General features: G+C 43.6%; 1 protein-coding gene across 1 annotated transcript in view; it reads left to right on the top strand.

The window, feature by feature from the left end:
• Window positions 1-21,084: 21,084 nt before the first annotated feature.
• Window positions 21,085-27,304, top strand: part of PTH1R (parathyroid hormone 1 receptor) — a 98,203-nt gene continuing 91,983 nt past the window's right edge. Inside the window, exon 1 of the mRNA XM_081971505.1 lies at window positions 21,085-21,535. Within this exon, the coding sequence (XP_081827631.1) occupies window positions 21,461-21,535 (75 nt within the window). The 5' untranslated portion in view covers window positions 21,085-21,460. The remainder of the gene's footprint in view (window positions 21,536-27,304) is intronic.

Here is a 27,304-nt window from a genome sequence, read left to right as displayed (position 1 = left end):
TGTAGAATTATGCCAGGTCAGCTAGTCGAAACAGGTAGGTTTTCAGCTTCATACGGAAGGAGCGAAGGTCGGTTGTAGTCCTGATGTCTGGGGGGAGGTCATTCCAAAGGGTGGGGCCCACTACAGAGAAGGCCCTACTTCTGGGCGCTGCCCTCTGGCACTCTCTGGAGGACGGCACCCGGAGTAGTCCCTCTCTGTGTGAGTGGACGGGTCGCAGGGATGTATGGGGCAGGACGCGATCCCGCAGGTAACTAGGCCCTGTGCCATGGAGCGCTTTGAAGGTGATAACCAGCACCTTGAAGCGCACCCGGTAGGCCACAGGAAGCCAGTGCAGCTCGCGCAGGATAGGTGTTATATGGGAGAACCTCGATCTCCCCATAATTACCCGCGCGGCTGCATTCTGGACCAACTGCAGTCTCCGGGTGCACCTCAAGGGGAGCCCCATGTAGAGAGCATTACAGTAGTCCAGGCGAGACGTCACCAGCGCGTGAGTGACTGTACGCAAGGCCTCCCGGTCCAAAAGGGGCCGCAATTGGCGCACCAGGCGAACCTGGTGGAACGCCCCCCTCGCCACGGCTGCCACATGATCTTCCATAGACAGCCGGGCATCAAGGAGGACGCCCAAATTGCGTGCCCCTTCCACCGGGGCTAATTGATCATCTCCAATGGTCAGCGATGGCATATGCTGGTTGAACCGGGAAGCCGGAAGCCACAGCCACTCTGTCTTGGAGGGGTTGAGCCTGAGCCTGTTGTCATCCATCCAGACCCGTACGGCTTCCAGACACCGGGACATCACTTCAACAGCCATTGCAGCATCCTGGGGTCACGTGATCCCCTTCTGCGACCTTCTGAGAAGCAAAATCAAGGGGGGGGGGCAGCCAGATTCACTTAACAACCATGTTACTCACTTAACCACTAATGTGATTCACTTAACAACAGCAGGTAAGGTTGCAAAAAGAGTCAAAATTCCCTTAATAACTGTCTGGCTAAGAAATGGAAATTTGGGCTCCATTGTGGTCATAAGTCAAGGACTACCTCTACAGAGTTTAGGCCCCTGGCCTCGGTAGGCATTAGCATTGGTTCTAATCAGGGTTTGTGGACAAAGACGAGCTGATTCCACCATGACACTAAACTGTAAACCAAGGTTAGCTTCGTGAAATCGAGCTGCACCAAATCACGTCACTGTTTAATACAACGCAGGAGTTTAACTGATTACAGTGTTGGTAGCATCTGGAGGGGGTCTTTCTCTGTCTACCTGGAGAGGTCAAGGAATGGTCCTGAGACCCTCTGGTTGACTTAAGAGGAAGCTCCAAGGTCATTGAGGATTGAACCTTCTGGTTGAGTTGGATCTTCAAGGCCATCTGTATCTGAGAACTTCTGGTTGACTTGGTTGGATCTTTGCGGTCATCAAGGATTGAAGTTGAGACCTTCTGGGTTATTTGGAAAGAATCTTTGAAGTCATCAAGGACTAAACCTTCTGGTTGATGTGGATCTTTGAAGTCATCAAGGATTGAAGTTGAGACCTTCTGTTGATTTGTATCTCTAAGGTCATGAAAGACCATATCTGAGACCTTCTGGTTGATTTGGAAATAATTTTGGAGGTCATCAAGGACTGAACTGAGTTGACTTAGGTGGGCCTTACATCTTCTGGTTGACCTTGAGAGAATTGTTGAGGTTCTCAAAGACTAAACCTGAGACCTTCCGGTTGACTTGGCAGGGATCTTCAAAGTCATGTAGTCCAACCCATATCCACACAGCAGCGCTCCATAAATCTATCCTGAACCAATGAGGGGGAAACACACACAATCACAACTAAGTTTGGCAGACTGTCCATTACTTAACTGCTCTTCCTATCAAGGTGTCCATTATGAGATTCCACCTACAACATGGATTTGGCTACCAGATGTTCTGATGCAAGGAAGAAATCCTGATTTTACACCTTCCTGGTGTTACTACCACTTTAATCTTTGCTTATCCGTGTGCAATATTTATTCACTCCTGCACATATACACACACACACACACACACAACAAGGAACGGAAGAATTGTGCAGACTAAATAACAATATCGGCTCATGAAATGCATAACAGCTTAATCCTCTTCTTATGACCCACAACTGAGTCCCAAATTTCCATTGCTAAGCAAGACGGTTGTGTGTTTTGCCCCACTTTACAATCTTCGTTGGCACCGTTGTTAAGTGAACCACTGTGGTTGTGAAGTTAGTCACACAGTTGCTAAGAGAATTCAGCTTCCCCCGTTGACTTGGCCTGTCCGGAGGTCGCAAAAGAGGAATCACGTGACACACACACACACACACACACACACACACACACACACACGGGATACTGCGACCGTCATAAATATGAACCGTTTGTCAAGCACCCAAAATTCTGATCACGTGTCCATGGTGATGCTTGCAACGGTCGTAAGTATGAGGACTGCTTGCAAGCCACTTTTTCCAGTACCATTGTGGCTTTGCTTACTAAATGAATGTTTGTTAAATTGAGAGTAGCCATAATTTATGTCAGGGGGAATTCTGGGAGTTTAAGTCCACAAGTCTTAAAGTTCCCAAGTTTGGACACCCCTGATTTATGTGGAGTTTGCTACTGGTATCCGAGTCACAGCAAGCTCTGAAAATCCAGGATAAAATTAGGCATTTTTCAAACGCAAATCTGGGTCCAAATTTCGAAATCATTTCGGTTAATGACTTAACACATTCCTTTTCTTTTTCTTTTCTTTTTCACCAATGTATTTAAAGAAGAAGAAAAAAATAGCTGTTCCGGCTTGCTGCATAGAGGCCAAATTACACATTACACAACAATTTCTTCTTTACCACTTTTCCTGGCTATTTTTTTTTTAAAAGCTTCTTTTTAAATGAAAAGCAGCTGCAGCAAAAGGCAGAAGAGGGACCTAGAAATTAACCCCTTCCCGACCAATTTATTCAAAGTAAATCGAAGTTAAACTCAGGTTTTCTTGCAAAATTGGGATTTGGGAAATCCTGTAAATTGAGATTTCAGAAGGCCCAGCTTCGTACAGGTAGTCCTCGATTTAGGACCACAATGGAGCACTGAATACCTGCTGCTAAGCGAGACATGTGACGACCTTTCTTGCCACAGTTGTTAAGTGAATCGCTGCAATTTTTAAAGTTAGCAACAGGGTTGTTAAGTGAATCCAGCTTCCCCATTGACTTTGCTTGTCAGACGGTCACAAAAAGGGGATCATGTGACCCCCCAGGACACTGCGACCATCATAAATGTGAGTCAGTTGCCAGGCACCTGAGTTTTGCTCATGTGTCTCTGGGGAAGTGTGAAAAATGGTCATAAGTCATTTATTTCAGTACTGTTTTAACTGGGAATGGTCACTAAATGAACCCCCTGTAGTTTGTGGTGGGGATGTTGCCCTCAAAAATCACATTCCCCAGCCTCTCTGCCTTTCTTTTCTCCTCTTTGCCAGTTAGTGGGTCATCCAGCCTGCATTCATTAACCCCGGAGGCTGGTTTTGAACCAAAGGGGAAATATTAATCTGTTTAACTTTCTCCTTTGGGCCATAATTCACACCCTTTCTTGGAAAAGAAACACAGGCCGAAGGTTGCTGCTATCTCCAGCTGAAGGATATCCCTGATCTAGGACTTTGGGTCTCCTTGCAACATCGGTTGACTCCTTTATCTCAACAAGCCTGGAAGACAACTTGTAAAAGAGGAAGCCGAAGTGGAACAGGGGTCTCCAAAGCTGCCCATGTTCTGTCATTCTGTTATTCTGTCTGTCAGTCTGTCTACCTCCATCTACCAGTATATTTATCTCCATCTATCTATTTGTGTCTGTCCATCCATCTATCCAATCTACCCATCTAATCTATATCTCATCTATCTATCTATCTATCTATCTATCTATCTATCTATCTATCTATCTATCTATCTATGTCTGTCTATCTATCTATCCATCCACCCATATCATCTATCCATCCATCCATCATCTACATCTATGCCTAACTCCGTCTATATATTTATATGTCCATCCATCTATCCAACCAATCTACTCAACTATCAAATCTATATCTCTCATCTATCTATCCATCCATCCATTTATCCACCCACCCACCTACCCACCTATCTATCTATCTATCTATCTATCTATCTATCTATCTATCTATCTATCTATCTATCTATCTCTGTCTATCCATCCATCCACCCATATCATCTATCCATCTATATCTAACTCCACCTATATATTTATATGTCCATCCATCTATCCAACCAATCTATTCAACTATCAAATCAATATCTCTCATCTATCTATCCATCCATCCATCCATCCATTTATCCATCCATCCATTTATCCACCCATCTATCTATCTATCTATCTATCTATCTATCTATCTATCTATCTATCTATCTATCTATCTATCTGTCTATCTATCTGTTAGATTCGGGCAAGGAGAGGACAGACTCCAGACGATCGTGACAACAGCTCTTTATTTAGTCAAGTAGATCCGATCCAGCTAGAATACGGGGTCGTGCAGCTCCCCTTTTATGGGGAGCTGGCAGACCTCCCGACCAATCAGAGTAATCCTTTGTTCCCGCCTAAACGGCGGACCTGAGTGAAGACTACAGCAGTTTATGCAAATATCTAACTCTATCTATCTATCTATCTATCTATCTATCTATCTATCTATCTATCTATCTATCTATCTCTGTCTATTCATCCATCCACCCATATCATCTATCCATCTATATCTAATTCCACCTATATATTTATATGTCCATCCATCTATCCATCCAATCTACCCAACTATCTAATCTATCATCTATCCCTCTATCTATCTGTCTGTCTGTCTATCTGTCTATCTGTCTGTCTATCTATATCTGTCCATCCCTCTTTATCCATCCATGCTTCTGTACATCCATTCATCCATCTATCCATCTACCTGCCTGTTCATTTATCCATCTGTATCACTCCATCCATCCATTTCTTCCTTCCAAAACGGTGGCTTCTCCATCTGCCTCCTAGCTTTCCTGAAGAGGCTCCATTAGACTGGCATTAGACACATTCATGGTCTACTCTAGAGAGATTCTGCAGTGGTCATAAATGTGGAAAATGGTCATGTCCCTTTTTTCAAAGCCATGGTAACTTCGAAAAGTCACTAAATGAATGTTTGTAAGTGGAGGACTCCCTGTATTTCAGGCCGCTTTGATCCCTGCCAGAGTTTCCAATTCTTCTACCCCAGGGGTGTCCAAACTTGGGAACTTTAAGACTTGTGGACTTCAACTCCCAGAATTCCCCAGCGGCTGGGGAATTCTGGGAGTTGAAGTCCACAAGTCTTAAAGTTCCCAAGTTTGGACACCCCTGTTCTACCCCAACATTTTTTTTTAGCAGAAACCACAATTGATGGTTTCTTTCAAGCAGTGATCAAAGCCACGCCAGACATCCTTTGAAACAGGATGAATTTCTAAAGAGCATTTGAGACCCAAATCTTTTGGTCTGTTTTCCCGGGGGGACGGTTGAGATTTTTCAGAATATGCAAAAATTTGGAAAACATTCTGGAAGCAAATCCCCTCCCCACTTTAAGGAGCGCCTCCCTCCCCCGCCTCCCCAGCCCCCAACTCATACTTTGAACCTTCCTCAAAAATCCACATTTTCTCCCCAAATTTTGACAGCTGTGTCTATGGCTGAATCGTCGTGCGAATGACACTAATGAGATGCTGACTTCACAGGTAGTCCTTGACTTACAACCACAGCTGAGCCCAGCATTTCCGTTGGTAAACCAGACAGTTGTCAAGTGATTTTTTTTCTCCGTTTGATTAACTTTCTGGGCACTGTTTTTAAGTGAATCGCTGCAGTTGTCAAGTTAGTCACCTGGTCGTTAAGTGAATCTGGTTTAACCAATTGATTTTGCTCATCAGAAGGTCACTAAAGGGGATCACATGACACACACACACCCAGGATGCTACGACTGTCATAAATACGAGTCAGTTGCCGAGTGTCTGAATTTTGATCACGTTCCCATGGGGATGGTGCAGCGGTTGTCAGCGTGAAAAATGGTCATAAATTGCTTTTTCAGTGCCATAACTTCGAATGGCCACTAAACGAGTAGTTGTAAGTTGAGGAGCACTTGTATTGTGCAAAAGCTGTTCAACTCTGGGCGAGATGCACCCAAAGCAATTATTATAAAGCATGATGGGGTCACAGGGAAGTCCTTAGCTTTAGTGCCCTTTCGGCCATGTAGTTACATGACTCACTGTGGTTGTTAAGTGAATCACAGCATCATTCAGAAAACCTGGTTTCCCCCATTGACTTTGATGGATTTCAACCTGTATCTCTCCCTCACCTCTTTTTCCTTTTTCCCTACCTCTCTCTCTTTTCTTCCTTCCTTCCTTTTCTCTCTCCTCCTTCCTCGCTTCCCTTCTTCCTTCCTTCCTTCCTTCTCTTTCTCCTTCCTTCCCTTCTTCCTTCCTTCCCTTCCTCTTTCCCTTCCTCTTTCCCTCCTTCTTTCCCTCCTTCCTTCCTTCCTAATAAAACTGAATTTAGCAACCAACCAAAACCAATAAACAAGATAAGGTCCAATCTTAAAAAAGACAATCATATTAATAAATAATAATAAATAAAAGTGGTAAAATGGGGCAAAGCTTACTTAACAAATGTTTCCCTTAGCAACAAAATTTTGGGCACAATTGTGGTCGTAAATCGAGGACAACCTGTAAATCACAGGAGAGGGAGGATCAAAAGGGTCCCTCAAATATCCCAGCAGGATGCCAGTCGTGTCCCGGAGCGAAATCATTGAAACACAACAACTTTATGTAAGATCAAAAGTAATTTTGGTGAATTTTCCAATGCAATGCAAAGGGGTTTTTTTTTTGCTTCTGATCCTGGCATGAATACACGTTTTGTTCCACGCTTCCTTAAATATAATCACGGCCCAGATTATGCTGCAAAGTATATTTTGGTGAGCAAGGACAAAGATTTGCTGTCAAGCGAAGACAAGCGAGGCAGACCTACGATGAGGGGTGACATTTCATTTTAATCGTCTCATCTCTCACCTTTCCCACCGATGAAACCGAGCGCGATAATCTTCGCTTGACAGCAGATTTTTGAGAAAACGCATCTGATGCCTGACTGACACGGCTTTTCCTCACACTCAAGCGAAGGTGTTGTGGTTATTTTTGTCGATGGCATTGTGATAGCCTCCGGGTAGGGGGAAAAGATTCAATTTTCAGCTTGCCGGAGGCTGAGGCCATCAAGAGAAGGATTGTTCAAACTTGGCAAATATAAGAAGGGAGAATTTCATCTCCCAGAATCCCCCAGCCAGCAGGCTTTAAGAGGGATGGACTCCAACTCCCAGTATCCCCCAGGCAGGATGCTTTAAGAGTAAGGTGACCAACCGTCCTCCTTTAGGGAGGACAGTCCTTCTTTTGTAAGTTCTGTCCTCCCTCGAAAAGTGTCCTCCTACATGTCCTCCTTTTTGATATTTGAAGGCTAATCTGTTGCGCGTTATGTGACGTATTTTATTAAACAGTTTTTAATGGTGTTTTTTTACTTCATCGCAAGTATATTGAACAGATATTGAATCTTGTGTTGAATTTTTATCTAAAGAAATGCTAGACATTAAAATAGACGACAATTGTCTCTTTGAAGAAATTAGAAGACTGAATGTATATTTAAATTCTGAAAAATTAATACAATGGGAAAATCAACATGTTGAAATTGATAAAAGATGGGTGGATATTTTCAGCCATTTCAAAAATGAACATATTCCATGTGAACATTTATTTATACTTGTTCAATTTACGTTGTGCTGCCCTGGAACTAATGCAGCAGTTGAAAGAGTTTTTTTCAATTGCCAATGATTTTTCGACAAGTGAGAAATCGAGATTGAATGTTGATACTCTAGCTGCAGCACTTGCCGTAAAATTCAATATGAAGGATATTTCTTGTTCAGATATTTCCAATATATTGTTAGAAGATGATACATTGACAAAAAATATTAATTCAATGGAAAAGTACTCATTGTTGCAATGAATAAAATATTTCTTTTATTTACGATATATTTTTTCCAATTTATTTGTCCTCCTTTTCATTGTAAGAAAGTTGGTCACCTTATTTAAGAGGGATGGACTCCAACTCCCAGAATCCCCCAGTCAGCTTAATTTAAGACCTTTCTTGCCACGGTTGTTAAGTGAATCACTGTGAGCAGCCGCGCGGGCTATTTTTGGGAGTACTAGGTACTCCCACGTAACATCGCTCCTGCGCGAGCTGCACTGGCTGCCTGTGGTCTTTCGGGTGCGTTTCAAGGTGTTAATCACCATCTTTAAAGCGCTCCATGGCTCAGGACCTAGGTACTTGCGGGATCGCATCCTACCACACACTTCCCTGCGACCGATTCGCTCTCACAGGGAGGGGCTCCTCCGGGTGCCGTCCACTAAGCAATGCCAACGGGCGGCACCTAGGAGTAGAGCCTTCTCTGTGATGGGCCCAACCCTCTGGAATGACCTCCCCCCCGATATCAGAACCACCACCGACTTCCGCTCCTTTCGACGAAAACTGAAGACTCACCTGTTCCGTTTAGCCGGCCTGGACCATTCATAACCTCATTATACCTCTTGGCAGATATATTTTAACTGGGTAATTTTAATTGGGTATTTTTTAGGATTGTTTATATACTGTTTTTATCTGCTTTACCTGTACAATGTTGTATTGCCTCCTCTTCTATGTTTTTATGTTTGCATGTTTGTAGTCCATTTTATCTATTTCATTTGACTGTACACCGCCCCGAGTCCCTTTGGGGAGAGGGGGCGGTATAAAAATCGAAATAAAGGTAAAGGTAAGGTAAAGGATTGTTAACTTAGCAACATGGCTGTTAAGTGAATCTGGCTTCCTCACTGACTTTGCTTGTTAGAAGGTCGCAAAAGTGGATCATGTGACCTCCCCGGGACACTGCGACCGTCTTAAGTATGAGTCATTGGTCAAGTGTCAAAATGTTGATCAAACGACTCTGGGGAATGCCACAATGGTCATAAGTGTGCAAAGAGTCCCAGGTTCCTTTTTCCAGTGCCGTTGTAACCTCAAACAGCCACTAAATGAAAGCTTGTAAGTCAAGGACTCGCTGTATTCTCCATTTTCCCTATTCTAACCCAATTGGAATTCCTTCAGTGTTGAAAACCTCCCTTCTTGTTTTACAATGTTCGATTTTTAACATGTGAAAAGGTCCAGGAGATTTTAGATCTCGGATCTTGTTGGTTTGCAGAGAAACTATGCTTGGCTTGTTCCCGCAGTGCAGCCATACAAAGTTTACCTTTTACAATACAGGGTTTTTTTAATCCACTTTTTGGTTGCCAGATTACAAAAAAGATGTGGAGACTCTAGAAAGAGTGCAGAGAAGAGCAACAAGGAGGATTAGGGGACTGGAGACTAAAACATATGAAGATCGGTTGCAGGAACTGGGTATGTCTAGTTTGATGTAAAGAAGGACTAGGGGAGACATGATAGCAGTCTTCCAATATCTCAGGGGTTGCCACAAAGAAGAGGGAGTCAAGCTATTCTCTGGTAGAACAAGAGGCAATGGGTGGAAACTAATCAAGGAGAGAAGCAACCTGGAACTGAGGAGAAACTTCCTGACAGTTGGAACAATTAATCAGTGGAACAGAAGTTGCCTCCAGAAGTTGTGAATGCCCCAACACTGGAAGTCTTTAAGAAGATGTTGGATAGCCATCTGTCTGAAACGGTATAGGGTTTCCTGCCTAGGCAGGGGGTTGGACTAGAGGACCTCCAAGGTCCCTTCCACCTCTGTTATTCTATTCGAAATAAATGAATATTTATTTAGTTGCAGGAACTGGGTATGTCTAGTTTAATGGAAAAAACAAAAACAAGGGGAGGCTTGATAGCAGTCTTCCAATACAGGTAGTCCTCAATTTACAAAACTTCATTTAGTGACCATTTCAACTTACAATGGCACTGAAAAAAGTGACTTATGACCCCTTTTCACACCTAAAAAGTGACATGACACTTTTTCACACTTTTTCATCCTTTCACACTTTTCACCTTCCTTCAAGGAAACAAGGAAAGGGAGGGAGGGAGGGAGGGAGGGAGGGAGGAAGGAAGGAACATTTTGTAAAGCTTCCTTCCTCCTTTCCTCCCTTCCTTTCCTTCTTTCCTTGTTTTTTCTTCCTTCCCTTCTTTTTTCCTTCCTTCCTCTCTTCCATGCTTCCTCTCCTTCTCCTCACCCCCTTCCTTCCTTCCACCCTGCTTTCCTTTCCTCTTCCCACTTCTTCCTTCCCTCTTTCTTCTTTCCTTCACTTCTTGTTTTTTATTTCCTTCCTCTCACCTGTTACCTTTGCAGTTATGTGATTTACATTTGGATGCTTGACAACTGACTCACATTTATGATGTTCGCAGTGTCCCCTTTTGGGACCTTCTGTCAAGTCAATGGGGAAGCCGGATTCACTTAACAACCGTGTGACTAACTGCAGTGATTCACATAACAACTGTGGCAAGAAAGGGTGCAGAATGGGGCCAATGGGGACCACCAAATCAGAGTTCCTTGGTCTTATCTCCTTTGAGTTTCTTCTGGAGACCTCCCTGTATCCATCTCTATAAACATCCTGTGTCCCAAACTTTCTTGGTCTCATAAGTGACTTTCAATTGCACATCTTTGTGGGTGTCATGAAATCAGGCTAAACTTCTGGTCAAATGTTGGTCAACCAGTTCCTTGGTCTTATTTCCCTTGCGTTCTTTCCAGAGATCTTCTCGTGCCCATCTCCATAAACAACTTGTGTCCTAAAGTTTCCTGATCCTATAAGTGACTTTTCATTGCACATCCTTGTGGGTGTCATCAGGTCAGGCTGAACGTCTGGCTAGCATGTGGAAAACCAGATCATAGTTCCTTGGTCTTGATTTCCTTCTAGTAAACTTCCCCCATCCATCTCCATAAGCGTATTGCATCTCAAAAGGAGGGAGGGAGGAAAAGAACGAAGGGAGGATGGAAGGAAGGAAGGACGGGGAGAGAGGGTGGGAAGGAAGGAGAGGGAGAAAGAAATGAAGGAGAGGGAGGGAGGAAAGGAGGGAAGAAGGGAGGGAGGACAGAGGGAGTGGAGGGAAGAAAAGAAGGAAGCGGGGGGAGGAGGACAGGGAGGGAGGGTTGGAAAGATGTATGTCTCAGTTAGCAGGAGAAATGTCAGGGTCAATTGCGGTCATAAGGTAGGGACTACCTGTACTTGAAGGGGTGGCAGAAAGAGGAGGGGGTCAACCTATTTTCCAAATCACCCGAAGGCAGGAGAAGAGCCAACGGATGGAAACCAATCCAAGAGAGAAGGAACCTAGAATTAAGAAGAAACTTCCTAACAGTGAGAACCATTAACCAGCGGAACTCCTTGCCAGCAGAAGTTGTGGGTGCTCCTCCATCGCTCGAAGGCTTTTAAGAAGAGTCTGGACAGTCACTTGTCTGAACGGTATATAGGATCTCCTGCTTGAGCAGGGGGTTGGACTACAAGACCTCCAAGGTCCCTTCCAACTCTCCTATCGCGTTATTCAGCGCCAACAGCGAGGCGTGCCAACTCAGAAGCTGAAGAATAAGCAAACCGTGGGCAGGGAGCTGATAAGGGCTTTTATCTGGGCACGGCAAGTGAGACCTTCCTGGGTTCTCCTGTGTGCCAATCCAGGCAGGAGAGTGTCAAGTCGATCAGGGACCAGGAACTTTGCACAGCTAAATGATTTTATTCACCGGCTGTAACTGATCTTCTCTCTGCTCAATCAGGAGTGGAGGAGGAGATAAAATGAAGGACAGCCAGAGAGATTGCAGGGCTGGAAAGAAAGCGAGAGAGAGACAAAATGGAAGGGAAGGAGGGAGGGGAAGGGAGGAAGGAAGGAAGGAAGGAAGGAAGGAAGGAAGGAAGGAAGGAAGGAAGGAAGGAAGGAAGGAACATTTTGCAAAGCTTCCTTCCTTCCTCCTTTCCTCCCTTCCTTTCCTCGCTTCCTTTCCTTCTCCTTCTTTCTTCCTTCCCTTTTTTCTTTCCTCCCTTCCATGCTTCCACTCCTTCTCCTCGCTCCTTCCTTCCTCCCTGCCTTCCTTTCTTCTTCCTTCCCTCTTCCTTCCTTTGCTTCTTGTTTCTTTGTTTCCTTCCTCACTTTCTCTCATCCTTTCCTTTTCCTCCCTTCTCCTTCCTTCTGTCCTTCTTTCCATCCTTCCTTCTTCTCGCTTCTTTCTTCCTTCCATGACTTTTTTCTTTCCTCCCTTCCTCTCATCCTTTCCCTTCCTCCCCTTCTCCTCCCTTCCTTCCTCCCTTTCTTCTCATTTCTTCCTTCCCTCTTCCTCCCTTCCTCTCATCCTTTCTTTTTCTACCCTTTCCTTCCTTTCTTTCTCGTTTCCTTCCTTCCCTCTTCCTTCCTTCCCTTCTTTTTTCTTTTTTTCCTTCCTCCCCTCCTTTTATCCTATTTTCTTCTCTTGTCCTTCTTCCTTCTTTCTTTCTTTCTTTCTTTCTTTCTTTCTTTCTTTCTTTCTTTCTTTCTTTCTTTCTTCCCTTTAACATAAATACGTTCCTTTTCCACAACTGGCAATCCCTTCCATTCTGGCGGCTGGGAGCAGGGAACAGGGGCGTTTCTTGAAAGAACCACAAATGTGTCTATTTCAGGCTGGGGCAACCTAAATAAATATGTACTTAAGAATCGTGGTCTGTTTAAGATGAGAGAGCTCCGTAGAAAACCCATCCAAACCACTTGCTCCAGAGAAGTCCTATTGACGTCAATGTTGCCAGCGATGGATCAAATCTCCAGATTCCTTCATAATCACTGCAAAGGGTTATAATTTCCCATAAATTCAAGATTGCAAAGGTACTGTAGGGGCTGAATCCCATTGGAGATGCAGAGAGTTTGGGGGCTGAATTTTAGGACTTGACCCATAATGTGTTGCTTGTTGGCTTACAACAACCCTCCCCCCCCCACTGCCTCCCTCCCTCACACACACACACACACACATACACACACACACACACACCGGTCTTTACCAAACCAGGTTTTTTTAAAAAAATATATGCATGTAGAGAATGTCCTCAACTTGCAACAGTTTGGTTAGTGGCTGTTGAAAGATGCAAAAGCACTGGGGGGGGGAAGTGACTCATGACCGTTTTTCACACTTACGACCGTCACAGCATCCTACAGGAATATGATCAAAATTCGGACGCTTGGCGACTGACTTGTATTTATGACGGTTGCAGAGCCCCGGGGTCACGTGATCTGCTTTTGCGACTATGTTGACAAGCAACGTCAGAAGGGGAAGCCAGATTCACTTAACAACCGTGTGACTAACTTATCCACTGCAGTGATTCCCTTCACAACGGTGGCAGGAATGGTTATTAAATGGGGGAAAACTCACTTAACGACTGTCTCGCTTACCAATGGAAATTGTGAGCTCCGTTGTGGTCATAAGTCAAGAGCTGCCTCTATTTGCTTTTTATGTATGTATGTATGAGTCTCTGTGTGTGTGTGTGTGTGTTTGTGTGTGTTGTATTTGTGCTGATAAATAAATAAAGGGAGACTAGTATAGATCTATTTCGAGCTAATTAGCTCTCATCAGCTAGCCATACCCTTACTGGGATTTGAACCTGGGCTGTATTATATATTAGGCAGGAGTCTTAGCCACTAAGCCACAGGCTCTCCTCCTTATCAGTTGAGCCAGGGAAATAGGTATGTATTTGTGTTACAACCCTTGGTATGCCTAAATATGGGAGGAAGCTCACTACTCCCTCTTTCTGTCCTTTGGCTCATCACAGAAGACCATGCAGGCAGAAAACCATATTTTTATTTTTAATGTTGCCTTTTTATATTTGTGTTGTATTTGTACTGATAAATAAATAAAGGGAGACTAGTATAGATCTATTTCGAGCTAATTAGCTCTCATCAGCTAGCCATACCCTTACTGGGATTTGAACCTGGGCTGTATATATAATACACACACACACACACACACACACATACACACACACACACATATTAAAGCATTGATCTACCATTTTTTGTAAAAGCTCATTTGAATCACTCCTCAGTTAAAATAAAAATTACAGGTAGTCCTCGACTTATGACCAAATTGAGCCCAACATTTCAGTTGCTAATCAAGACAGCTGTCAAATGAATTTTGCCCCATTTTGCCACCTTACCTTCTACTGTTAAGTGAATCCCTTCAGTTATTAAGTTAGTCACACGGTCGTTAAGCAAATCCGGTTTCCCTATTGACTTTGCTGGTCGGAAGTTCACAAGAGGAGATCCCAATACCCCGGGAGTCTGCAACCGTCATAAATATGAGTCATTTGCTAGACATCCAAATTTTGATCACCTGGCCCTGGGGATTCTGCACCGGTTGTAAGTGTGAAAAAGAGGCAGACGCCGCATTTTTCAGTGCCATTGTAACTTCAAACGGTCATGTAAATCGAGGACTATCTATAGTAAAGTATAAAAACAGTAACTAAATATATATATATATATATATTAGAAGGAAAACAAAAAAACGTGATTCTGGGATGCTGCGTCTGTCATACACACATGGCCGGTTGCCAAGCAACCAAATGTGGATCGCATGACCAGTCTGGATGCAGCAACGGTCGTAAGTGCGAGGACCTATCATAAATCACTTTCTTCGGTGCGGTTTTAACTTTGAACGGTGGTTGTAAGTCGAGGACTATTTAATTTGAAGGCTAAGTAAGGACCTGCCGAATGTCAGTTATAACCCTACATTTGCACGAAAGGAAACCAGTTTGGTGGCTTCGATGTTGGTTTAGTGCAATCCTTAAGTAAGCTAATAGTTTTATTAAGCAGTAAACTATTATCGGTCTTCGTTCTTAGGGACTCTAAGAGGGAAGTCCACCTGCCTGCTGTTCCAAAGCAAAGGTTGCTTTGTCAAGTGCGGCCATAACACACTGTGTTACACAACCACAACAACCTGGTAAATAGTTAATTTTTCCAAGATCTGCTGATTGACAATTTTTCTCCGTTTGCAGATGAAAGTTGAAGAAAGGAGCAAATCTATTTCTGGAGGAGGTCAAAGATCTGACATCCATCGACCTAGCAGCAAACCAACACCCTCCATCACATGTTCCCAGGTTCTTCTTTCAGATTTTGTGCGGGGTTTATGGTTTTTACTCTTTTAATCCACAGACAGTCCTCGACCTTACAACTACAATTGAGCCCCAGATTTCAGTTGCTAAGGGAGACAATTGATAAGTGAGCTTTGCCCCATTTTACGACCTTTCTTGCCACAGTTAAGTGAATCCCTGCAGTTGTTCACCTAGTCACACGGTTGTTAAATGAATCTGGCTTTCCCTTTCTGACCTTGCCAGATGGTCGCAAAAGCGGATCATGTGAATCTGGGACACAGCGGCCGTCATAAATACAAGTCAGTTGTGCCAAGCGCCTGAATTTTGACTACAGGGGAATGCTGTAATGGTCGTAAATCGAAAATGTCATTTTCGTGAAAAGCATATTTTCCGGTGCTGTTGTAACTTTGAACAGTCACTAAATGAACTGTTGTAAGCCGAGAACTACCAGTATTGGCTTTCGTATTCTTTTGTAAGCTGCCTAGAGTCACTGATAGTGTGGGGGGAAACCATATAAATTCTCTAAAATGAGTTTATCAAATAATTCACTTGATAAATATTTAATTCACTGGTTTGTTTGGCTGAATCTGAACCCATGTCTTAAGGAGAAGAAATGGTGCTTGGTGTGCATTTGTATTATTCAGTGGAATAATGCTAAACTCTTTCCCTGAAAGTTTGAAATAAGGAAAGAAAATGTTCAATTTATCCTCAAAACGACCCCCGGTTTTGGGGATTTGAGTGGGAGAGGGTGTCATATAAATTTACCAAATTGTTATTAAAATTCCAGAGATGATTGAGGCCTTAGATTTTGCTTTTCAAAAAATATTTACAATTGTAAATATTTGTAAATACAAATATTTACAAATACAATTGTATATTGTATACATAGACAAATATGTATACCACCCATCACGAGAGTCCACAAATCTTCAAATGGCCTAGGGTGTGAAAAATACTGTCTAGGACTGTGATGGCAAACTCTATGGCATGCGTGCCAGAGGGGGCACGCTGAGCCTTCTCTGCTGGCACATGCGCCATCGACCCAGGTCCGAACTCCGTGGTGTTTGTTTCGTGAGCTTCTGTTTCCTTGCAAACGACCAAACAGAAGCTCACGAAAGAAAAAAGACCTTACCTCTTGCTGCGCTACAGGGCCGTATGCCAAGAATTAAAATGACAATTGGGCTTAATTATTATTATTTTGGATAGATAATGTTCAGCAATAGAAGCACCAGGTCTGCAGAATTTATCAATTTCAGCTGGAAAATTAGTCTGGAGTCTGGAAAGCTGGTCAGTTGCAAGAATTTGTTCCTGCAGAGCTTGTCAATGGAACGTTGAGGAAACTCAAGGTTCAAGAAGTCTTCGTTCGTTGGGGGTGTTATTTGGAACCCCCACATTGCACACCTGTGCACGCTCATGGGTGTGTGGTCTAGGACTGATAGTGAACCTTTTAGACACGGAGTGCTCAAACTGTGCACACGCGCATGCCCAAACTGAAAGGTGCATGTATGTGCACACAAGCAGGGGCATGTGTGGGTGCATGCACAGACATGTACGCATGCGCAGCAGAGATCTGAAGACTGGCTGGCTGGAAGGAGGTGGGGCATCCCAACACCGACAGCGTGGCAAGGGGCAAGATCTTGAAATTGACCAATTCTGCAGACCTGGTAAGCCGGCTCTGCAGGCCGAACCCTTGTAACTGACCAACTTTCCAAACTTGCCACCTGAAACTGACTAATTTTCCAGCTGAAATTTATAAACTCTGGAAGTCTGGTGCTTCTATTGCTGAACCTCTATCCAAAATGATAATAATTAAGCCCAATTGTCATTTTAATTATACAATAGCAGAGTTGGAAGGGACCTTGGAGGTCTTCTAGTCCAACTCCCTGCAAATGGCTATCCAACATCTTCTTAAAGACTTCCAGTGTTGGGGCATTCACAACTTCTGGAGGCAAGCTGTTCCACTGATTAATTGTTCTAACTATCAGGAAGTTCCTTCTCTCCTTGATTAGTTTCCATCCATTGCTTCTTCTCCTGCCCTCAGGTGCTTTGGAGAATAGCTTGACTCCCTCTTCTTTGTGGCAACCTCTGAGATATTGGAACACTGCTATCATGTCTCCCCTAGTCCTTCTTTCTCTTAAGCTAGACATATTCCCAGTTCCTGCAACCGTTCTTCATATGTTTTAGTCCCCAGTCCCCTAATCCTCTTTGTTGCTCTTCTCTGCACTCTTTCTAGAGTCTCCACATCTTTTCTACATCGTGGAGACCAAAACTGAATGCAGAATTCCAAGTGTGGCCTTACCAAGGCATTAAAAAGTGGCATTAACACTTCTCGTGATCTTGATTCTATCTAATTCTTGGCACATGGGCTGTAGTGCAGCAAGAGGTGATCTTTTTCTTTCATTAGCTTCTCTTTGGTCGTTTGCAGGGAAACAGAAGCTCACAAAAGAAACACCACAGAGTTCTGACCTGGGGCAATGGCACATGTGCCAGCAGAGAAGACTTCTGTCACACGTGCCATAGAGTTCGCCATCACGGGATGTTCCATATTACCCCTGAAAATTAAATTCTCAACTGCCAGAAAAACCTCCATTTTCCTAAAATGCATTCAATACATTCTCACTGGAAAGCAACAGAGATTTATTTAGGAATAATCAATCTAACCTGGCTTGGATAAAATAAAACCCTTTAAATCCTGCAGAGAACGAGAGGGGTAAAACCATATTTTTAATCCGTATTTGGCTTCCTGCATTTCAACCATCGGTGTTGGCTTTTCTTGCAGTCAGTGTTTTATTCCCAAGGTTTCGGTGTTTCTTTTCTCTTGATTTATTCATAGAGAGAAAAACGTCTTACTGAGAAGATTAAAAACATGAGAAATATAAGAGAATGAATCTCACAAATTGGGTGGTTCATGGCAAGAGCTTTGAGCTCTTTAATTGGTCTTGCCAGAAAACTTTTTAGATTCTGAATATTCACTTCTTCCAAACACCTGCCGGTTTCTTGCTACAAAAAGTTGCTGGGATATGCTTCCATATCTTGCACTGCTTTTGCCATCTTAGAAACAGATTAATCGGACTGAGAAGTGGATTTATAAAGCGGATATTATTAGCCCACCAGTTACCCAAGCGAGGCTGGGACCTGGCTACAGCCAATCGGCCAAGAATTAAAATGACAATTGGGCTTAATTATTAATATTATTATTTTTGATAGAGGTTCAGCAATAGAAGCACCAGACGTGCAGAGTTTATCAATTTCAGCTGGAAAATTAGTCAGTTTCAGGTGGCAAGTCTGGAAAGCTGGTCAGTTGCAAGAGTTTCACCTCCAGAGCTGGCCAATTTCAGGTCTACCAGGTCTGCCGAATTGGTCAATTTCAAACACTATGTTTGCAGAGAGGGTCAACTTCAGGCATTCCATTTGCAGAACTGGTGAGTTTCGATGCAGCAATCAATATCATGCCACAGGTCGGGTCAATTTCAACATCGGATCCCCAAAGCTGGTCAATGTTAACTGCCAGATCTGCAGATCCAGTTAATTGCAGTGCTGGGTCTGCAGATCTGGTCAATTTCAGGCACAGTCTGGAGAATGGGTCAATTTCAAATCCCACAGATCTGCAGAGCTGGTCAGTTTCAGTGTTGGGTTTGCAGAAGTAATCCATTTCAGACATGAAGTCCACAGAGTGCTTCTGCATCAACTGCAAGTCTGCAGAGCTGGTCAATTTCAGAGCCAATCAATTTCAATGGAGGGGCTGGAGATCAGGCCAATATAAGCTCCTGGTCTGCAGATCTGGTCAATTTCAGACATTGAGTCTGCGGAGTTGGTCAATTTTAAATGTTGTGTCTGTAGATCCAGTCTATTTCAATATCTGGGAAACACACCTAGTCAATTTCAGAAACTGTGTCCAAAGAGTAGTTCAGTATCAAGTCCCGGGTCTGTGAATCCAGTCAATTTCAGACGGAAAATCTGATTGCAGAATTAGTCAATTTCAGACAGAAAGTCTGGTCAATAACAGTTCCTGTTTTGCTTATCTGGTCAATTTCAAGTGCCAGGTCTGCAGAATTAGACAATTTCAGACACTGTATCTACAGAACTGGTCAATTTCAGGTACTCTACTCAATCTGCATAATGGGTCAATTTCAGGTACTCAGTCTGCATAATGGGTCAATTTCAGATGCCGAATCTGCATAATTGGTCAATTTCAAGCAGTGGGTCTGCAGAACTGGTCAGTATGAAGTCCTGGGCCTGCAGATATATTCAATTTCACCCTCCCCCCCCCAAGCTGCAGAATTAGTCAATTTCACACAAAGAATGGGTCAATATCAAACTGTGTGTCAGCAGAGCTGGTCAAGCACTGGATCTACAGAGCCAGGTCTGCAGAGCTGGTCAATTTTAAGTGTTTTGTTGCAGATCCAGTCAATTTCAGCTTGGAGTCTGCAGAAATAGTCAATTTCAAAGAAATAATCAAAGAGTGGTCAATATCAACTGGTCTGCAGAACTGGACAATTTCAGACACGGAGTCGCGAGAGTCATTATCAAGTCCAGGGTATCCAGATCCAGTCAATGTCAACTCGGGGTTTGCAAAATTAGTCAATTTCACACACGGAGTCTACGGAGAGGGTCACTGTCCGCTGCGGCGCACCCGAGAGCCGGCTATGCCTCTCGGGCTCTCGGGACGGGTTACCGCGCGGACAACGCGAGGCTAAAAGGCGGCGATTGAGCTACGGCCAAGCGGCGGAGGCCAGCTGGAGGCTCCAGAGATGCGACCGGGGGACGGCAGTACCGGACAGAGGGCGCCTCGCCTCTTTTTCTCGTCCTCCCTGTAAGAAGAATGGGAAAAAGGATATAAAGCTGATTTTCTGGGCCGACTTGGGAGGCTTCCGCAGCGACTGGAAGAGCAGCAGCGAGGCCGGGAGCTCCGGCTGCCTCCGGCCACTTTTCCCCCGGTCCCTCACGGCCTTCGCCCGGCAGGCGATGCTGGCGAGACAGCCGAGCGAGTGGCGGGCGGGCTTGGCGGAGCGGATCGGTCGACTTCGGAGTTGTTTTCCTCCCCGCCGCCGCCGCCTCCGCCGCCTCCTCTTCCCCGGCGCCTTCGGGCAGGCAAAAGTGCCAGGTCTCCGCTTCTCCTCCCTCTGAGCCGAGCTCGGAAGCGGCCGGAGGGAGAGAGAGAAGGAGAGAAGGGAAGAAAGAAGAAAAGGAGAAGAAAGGAAAGAGAAGGGAAGGAGGGAAGGAAGGAATTTGGGATTGGGAGCGATTGGCCGCCACGCGCTGTCCCAGGGCGCCCCGCTGGCCCCGCCGGACTGCTCGCCTTCCGCAGAGCAGAGGGTGTGAAGAGGGTACGTAGAATGTGTTGGGGTTGTGGATCGCCGGGGACTTGCGGTGAGCCTCTCCCGGCCATTTGGAAAGCTACTTCCCGCTCGGAGGACGGGAAATATCCAACTTGCAGACGTTGAGAGTTCTTGGGAAAACCCAGCCGCTTTCCTTCCTTCCTTCCTTCCTTCCTTCTCTTTCTCTCCCTCCCTCTCCCTCCCTCTGTCCCTTCTTCCTTTCCTCTTCTTCTCTCCCTTTCCTTGCTTCCTTTCTTTTTCTTTCTTCCTATCTCCTTTCCTTCCCCCCTTCCTCTCCCTCCCCCTCTCTTTCTTCTTTCTTCCTCTTTCTTCCTCTTTCTTCCTCCTTGCTTTCTTCTTTTCTTTCCATTCTCTCCCCCTTCCTTTCTTCCTCCTCCCTCTCTCCCTCCCTCTCTCCTTTCTTGTTTGGTGCAAATCGTCCAAGAAGGGTTCTCCCTCCCTCCCTCCTTCCCCCCTTTCTTAATTGAATCGCCCAACGACCAACTTTCTGCAGCTAAAAATAAATCCGGTGGTTTTCCAGCGCTTTCTCCCCACCTTCTCTTGCCGGGCCCTCCCCTTTCGCTTTTCCCCACCTTCCCCGGGGCTTGACAAATAAATTATCCGAACTCCCCCCCCCCCACTTGCCTCATTAAAAAAGAAAGAGAGGGAGAGAGAGGGAAGGGAACAGAAGGGGGGGTGAGAAAACCCATTTGGAGATTTGACACATGGGTTTCATTTTTCGGCTGCGGGGCAGATGCGCGGCTCTAAGCGAAGCTACCAGCAGGATCTGATGCTCCTTCCGATCTTCGGGGATCGCCCTGCCCCGGGAATATCTTCCTTTTCGGGTTTAATTCAGCTCCCCCCCCCCCACACACACACTTCATCGCTGCAGTTTTTAAAACTCTCTGGACTTTAGGTCGTGTGACCGTGGCCGCAGACTTTGTCTTCTCTTCCCCCTTTGGGCTAATCTAACTTTGACAGCGAAGAAGTGCAAGAAGGATCCACTGGATTACAGGGTCGAATCCCTCCCTCCGCTTGCGATCTTTGGATATTTCCAGAACCCCCCTCGGCTATGGGATCCCACTTGATCTGTCACGGTCTGAGATTCCTCCTGTGCTGCTCCGCTTTAACGTCCGTCTTCGCGCTGGTAAGTCAGGCAGCTTTTCCCCCTCTTCTCTTGCCTTGTCTCTCTGGTTTTGTTTTCTTTTTGGTTAAGTATTGTGAGGAAGGGTCTTTAATCTGTATCTCTGAGTTTAGCCCATGCGTGGAATCAGCCCGGGAGCCGTCCCGTGACTTGCGTGATGGGTTTAAACTTGGTTAAGTTTACTACTGGGAGCTGGAGTGCGGGTGAATTCAATCGGTTCGCTATACGTGTTTCTTCAGTTTTTTCTAATCCAGGCATAGGCAAAAAGTACATGGTGCAAAACTGATCCTGCCTGGAGTAAAAAAAAATATATGGCTGTATCAAGATTATATACAGATTTTTAAAATTGCTGTCAAATGCCTTTTTTGTTGGTGCTGATTGGTGTTAACAAATGTTCGGTCGCTGTTGCACTTTTGCTAAGAAATCACGTTTATTTATTTTTTCTAGTTTTCCACCTATCATTCCTCCCTCCCTCCCTCCCTATCTACCTCTATTCCTTCCTTCCACCCTCCCTCTCTCTTTTCTTTCTTTCTTTCTTTCTTCTTTCTTTCTTTTAGACTTCAACAACAGGTTGCAACCTCCAATCAATCCACCTTTAATTCCTGCAAATATACCCTATTTTTCTCTCTATATATATATACTGGTTTTGTTGTATTCGAGTCTTTTCCCGTGTAAGGTTGAGATTGTCTTTGCTATAGATCTATTTCGAGCTAATTAGCTCTCATCAGCTAGCCATACCCTTACTGGGATTTGAACCCAGGTTCAACCTTACACGGGAAAAGACCCGAATACAACAAAACCAGCATACCTACACCCGTGAAAATCTACGAAAACATATATATATATATCCAAATATACCATATTTCAAAAGATTGTGTATTACTATTTTTGCTAACTTTGTCATACTTTAAGACTATGGCCACAAATCCGTTATGTGTGCTTCTGTTTGTGTGTGTGTGTGTGTGTGTGCACTTTTACAACTCCGCTTCCTTGCTAGAGAAGAGTCATAAAAGAATTTAAAAAAAAACTTTTATTGAGTTTTCAAAGTCACGCTAGGATTTGAACTTAGCTCCTCTCATTTAGCACTGATTGTCCTCTGATAAACTCGTGACTGTTCTAAAATCAGAAATAAATGAGGATATATTCTGAAAGTCAACTAAAACCATCGCCCTTCATAAATTCATTTTGAAAGATAAATTGGTAAGATACCAATTGCAAGCGACAGACCTCTTAAAAGTCCTATTTATGGATTGGGGTCTGGGCACAAAAGGACAAAATAATGAAAAGCCCCAAATTTCTGCATTTTTGCATCCGTAATGTCCCCTCCAATAAGTCTATTTTCCCAACAACATTGCAAAATCGTGCATGCCTTACGTGAAAGCCGCAACCTTAAACACGTACATGTTTTAGGGAATGCTGTAAGAGCCAGAATAAAACTGTGGTATGGCTTCTGTCTTCCAGGATTAACCTGATTAAAAGAATTTAGCATCAGGTGGTTAAAGGAAGCCAGATGTTCTGCATATCTAAGAGAACCTGGTTTGCAGAAAACCAAGTTCCTCAGATCGTGTACGTAATTGTTTATTGAAACAGATCAAAAAGTATTTGTTGTCTTGGAAAAGGATTACAAGGTCCTTTTCCTAAATATGGAGCTGGCCACACACCAGGGAGCTTCTCCAAGGATGAGGTCTATGCGGTTGGACATCCATGTCTTCCTTCAGTTGGCCAAACCACTCGAGTGTACCTCACGATTCTCGGAAAAGTGTCATCTTGAATTCACTGTATTCACGAATCCCTTAGTTGTTTAGCAAAATTGCACAGTGCATGTGAAAATGCTCTCTGCCTCACTTTGGCTGGCTTGGCTGAGTCTTTTCCAGTCTGGTGGTCTTCCGGAGACCCCCAACATATTCAAATTGAGAGATGGCTTTGTGTCACTGGAATAACAGGCTGTGACAATACTCCGTGTTTCTAGTAGAGAATAAAGTTGGTTGGGTAAGTTGGGAAGAATTGGACCTCTGTTTCTATCTGATGATATTCCTCAACTTCGACAACTTGAAGATGTGTGGACTTCAAATTCCAGCTCTTGCGGACAGAGTAACAGAAGGACAAAGTTGGAAGGGAACTTGGAGGCCTTCTAGTCCAACTTCCCGCTCAAGTAGGAGACCCTATACCATTCCAGACAAATCCTATCTTTTCTTTAAAACCTCCAGTGATGGAGCCACCCACAACTTCTATAGACAGTTCAAGACTTGAGGTGTCTTCTCCTTGGTCTTTAAGATGGGGTGACAATATGAGGATTCTATGTGTGCATTGAACAAGCATACAACCTCTTGCTCTTTTCAATCTGCTGGGATCCAGAACAGAAATGAAACATTAAGAGGTCTTGAGGAAAAGGGCTTGAGATGACATGATAGCAGTCTTCCAATATCTCATGGTTTGCCACAAAGAAGAGGGTGTCAACTTACTTTCCATAGCACCTGAGGGTAGAACAAGAAGCAACGGATGGAAACTCATCAAGGAGAGAAGCAAACTGGAATTAAGGAGAAACTTCCTAACAGTGAGTGACAATTCACCAGTGGAACAGAAGTTGCCTCCAGAAGTTGTGGATGCTTCATCCCTGGAGGCTTTCAAGGTCCCTTCCAGCTCTATTCTGATTGATTGATTGTCTGAGGAGACCAAGTAGATCCTGCCAGTTTGGCCAACATTTGTGGGACCCCAAAACAAGGACAAACATCAAACATCAACCCAAAAGCACTAGTTGAGTTCACCTCTCAATTTAGGACTTTGAATCTAATAACAGTGAGCTGATCCTAGTTTCTTTACCAACCTCCGTCGAGATGCGAGCAAAACCTTTGTTTTCTTGCTGTGTTTCTTCTGACGACAGCAATCGGATATTCAAACTATCTTGAAAAACATTTTAAATTTGTGTTTCAGTTGAGTTAATGGAATGCTATTGATAGAGCTTGAAAGATACTCCTCAACGTGGAGCCCAAAATTGATGTTGCTAAGTGAGGTTCCCCCCCCCCCAATTTTATGATATTTCTTGCCACAAATCCTTGCAGTTGTTAAGTTAGTAACGTGGTCGTTAAGTGAATCTGGCTTCCCTGCTGACTTTGCTCATCGCGACCACAGGACACTGCAACCGTCATAAATATGAGCCAGTTAACAAGCGCCTGGATTTTGATCGTGTGACCATAGGGATGCTGCAATGGTCGTAAGTGTGAAAAAAAATCACTTTTTTCAGAGATGTTGTAACTTTGAATGGTCACTAAATGAACCGTTTTAAAGTAGAGGGCTACCTGTATTTTACAATAAAATAGTCACTTATTTTATAGACAGGTATTTTCTTGAGCTCGCTGAGCAAAAATTTCCTTGCAGAGTCTGTGTCTTGTTTTTTTTTTTAATTTATATTTCAATTGAGTTAACAGAATGGCATTGACAGCTTTATTTTACAATAAAATACTCGCTTATTTTGCGAGAGCTATTTCCTCGACCTCGGTGGAGATGTGAGTGAAACTTTCCTTCCTGGGTCTTGATTTTTCATTTGTATTTCGGTTGACTTCGGGGAATGGCCGGGACAAAGATTTATTTTATTTTATGCTTTCCTCCGTGTTTTCTAAGAGACTTCGAAAACATTTCTAAGTGAAATGAGAAAAATAGCCTGCTTTCTTGACGGGAAGGTCTTTTTCCCACCTGAAATTTTGTTTGTACATCGCCCAGACTTGGTCTGTAAGGAAGAAAAGTGTTTTTTTCAATGTGATAAATAAAAATAACAATAAAAGAAAAATAATAAAACAAAACAAAAACATAAATTGACATTTCAAAAGCATCTTTTTGCCAGTTTTGGTAGCTATAGATCCTGTTTGTCAAGCAGCACCAGTTCAGACTGAACTGTAGCATCTATATCTATATCTATGTCTGTCTGTCTATCTATCTACCTATCTACCTATCTGTATCTACCTATCATCTATCTATCCTATATCAATCATCTATCTATCTATCTATCTATCTATCTATCTATCTATCTATCTATCTATCTATCTATCTATCTATCATCTATCTAATCTTTCTACCATCCATCCATCCATCCATCCATCCATCCATCCATCCATCCATCCATCTATCTATCTATCTATCTATCTATCTATCTATCTATCTATCTATCAGTTCTCTTTCATCTATCATCTTTCTCTGTCTATTTGTCTGTTTATCTATCTATTTCAGCTTTTTCTCTCATGTATATATCATTTCTATCTCATTTGTCTGTCTGTCTGTTACTCTCATTCTCTTTTTCATCTATCTCTCTATTTGTCTGTCTGTCTGTCTGTCTGTCTGTCTGTCTGTCTCTCTCTGTATCTACCGGTATCTATCTAATTATCTCTATCTTCTCATAATTTTATACAGCATGTTGATTCTTCCTGTCGTTCTTCCATCTCTAGTCTAAAACTATTTTAGGCTGCCAAATACCAGCCGTGGTACAGACGCATCTTCCTCATTGTGCCGAAGTGAACCTCTGAGCAGGCTTCAGGGTAGGAACTTAGCAACTGTTTCTGGGAGATGTGCAAACGATGTGCAAAGTGTACGTAAGCAAGGAGGACTTAGATCTTCACCAACCTTACTTCCAGTTTTGGAAGCCCAAGAGAGAGGAAACCTCACCCGTTCTTTCTCGTCAATAAATGGAGACATCTCGTGAGGAACCATCCAAGGTTAAGGTCAACCAACTCAAAATTTATTATTATTATTATTTTAACCTAAATCCCTCTCTTTCATTAATTCCCAACTCCGGTGTTTTGCCTGAAAGCTGAATCTAAAAATGTGACACTTTTGAAAGCGTGAAAAAATTGTGAAAAAACACACAGAGATAATCCTCGACTTACAACAGTCCGTTTACTGGCCATTTGAAGTTACAGCAGCGTGGAGGGGTGGGTGGGAAATTGACTTACAACCGTTTTTCACACTTATGACCATTGTAGCGTCCCTGTGATCACTTAATCAAAATTCAGATGTTTGGCAACAGACTCATATTTATGACGGTTGGAGTTATATGATCTCCTTTCCGACAAGCAAACCCAATGGAGAAGCAAGATTCACTTAACGACCGTGTAACAACCATAATAATTCAATTAATTTTGGGCTCAGTCATGGTCATAAGTCGAGGACTCTCTGTGTGTTTTTTTGTAGTGACGTAACAGGAAAGACACCAAACTTACAAAGATAATTGTGTACACCCACGCACTGGTTTTTCAGCCTTTCTTATCAGAGTCTCCAGAGCCTTAAAAGTTGGAACAAAATTCCCATCATTCTGACACAAGAACTTCCTGACCACGCATCAAAGTTGTCAGAGTCCTAAACAAGACTTTCGTTAAGTGAGATGTGCCCCATTTTATGACCTTTCTTGCCACAGTTCTTAAGTGACTCCCTGCAGTTGTTAAATAAGTAACCCAGTTTTTTAAGTGAATCTGGCTTCCCCGTTGACTTTCCTTGTCAGAAGGTCGCAAAAGGGGATCACGTGACACCACCACCCCCGGGACACTGACCGTCATAAATACGAGTCAGTTGCCAAATTGTCTGAATTGTGATCATGTAACCATAGAATAGAATATAGAATATAGCAGAATAGAATAAAGAACAGGGGTAAGGGTAGGAGTAGGAGTAGGAGTAGGAGTAGGATAGGATAGGATAGGATAGGACAGGACACAGTAGGGTAGGGTAGGGTAGAGTGGAATGGAATAGAATAGAATAGAATAGAATAGAATAGAATAGAATAGAATAGAA

The sequence above is a fragment of the Natrix helvetica genome, assembly GCF_964273705.1.
Source record: "Natrix helvetica genome assembly, chromosome: Z".
Taxonomy (NCBI): domain Eukaryota; kingdom Metazoa; phylum Chordata; class Lepidosauria; order Squamata; family Natricidae; genus Natrix; species Natrix helvetica.
Note: the sequence above shows the minus strand (reverse complement) of the source record. Positions and strands in the feature narration are given on the sequence as shown.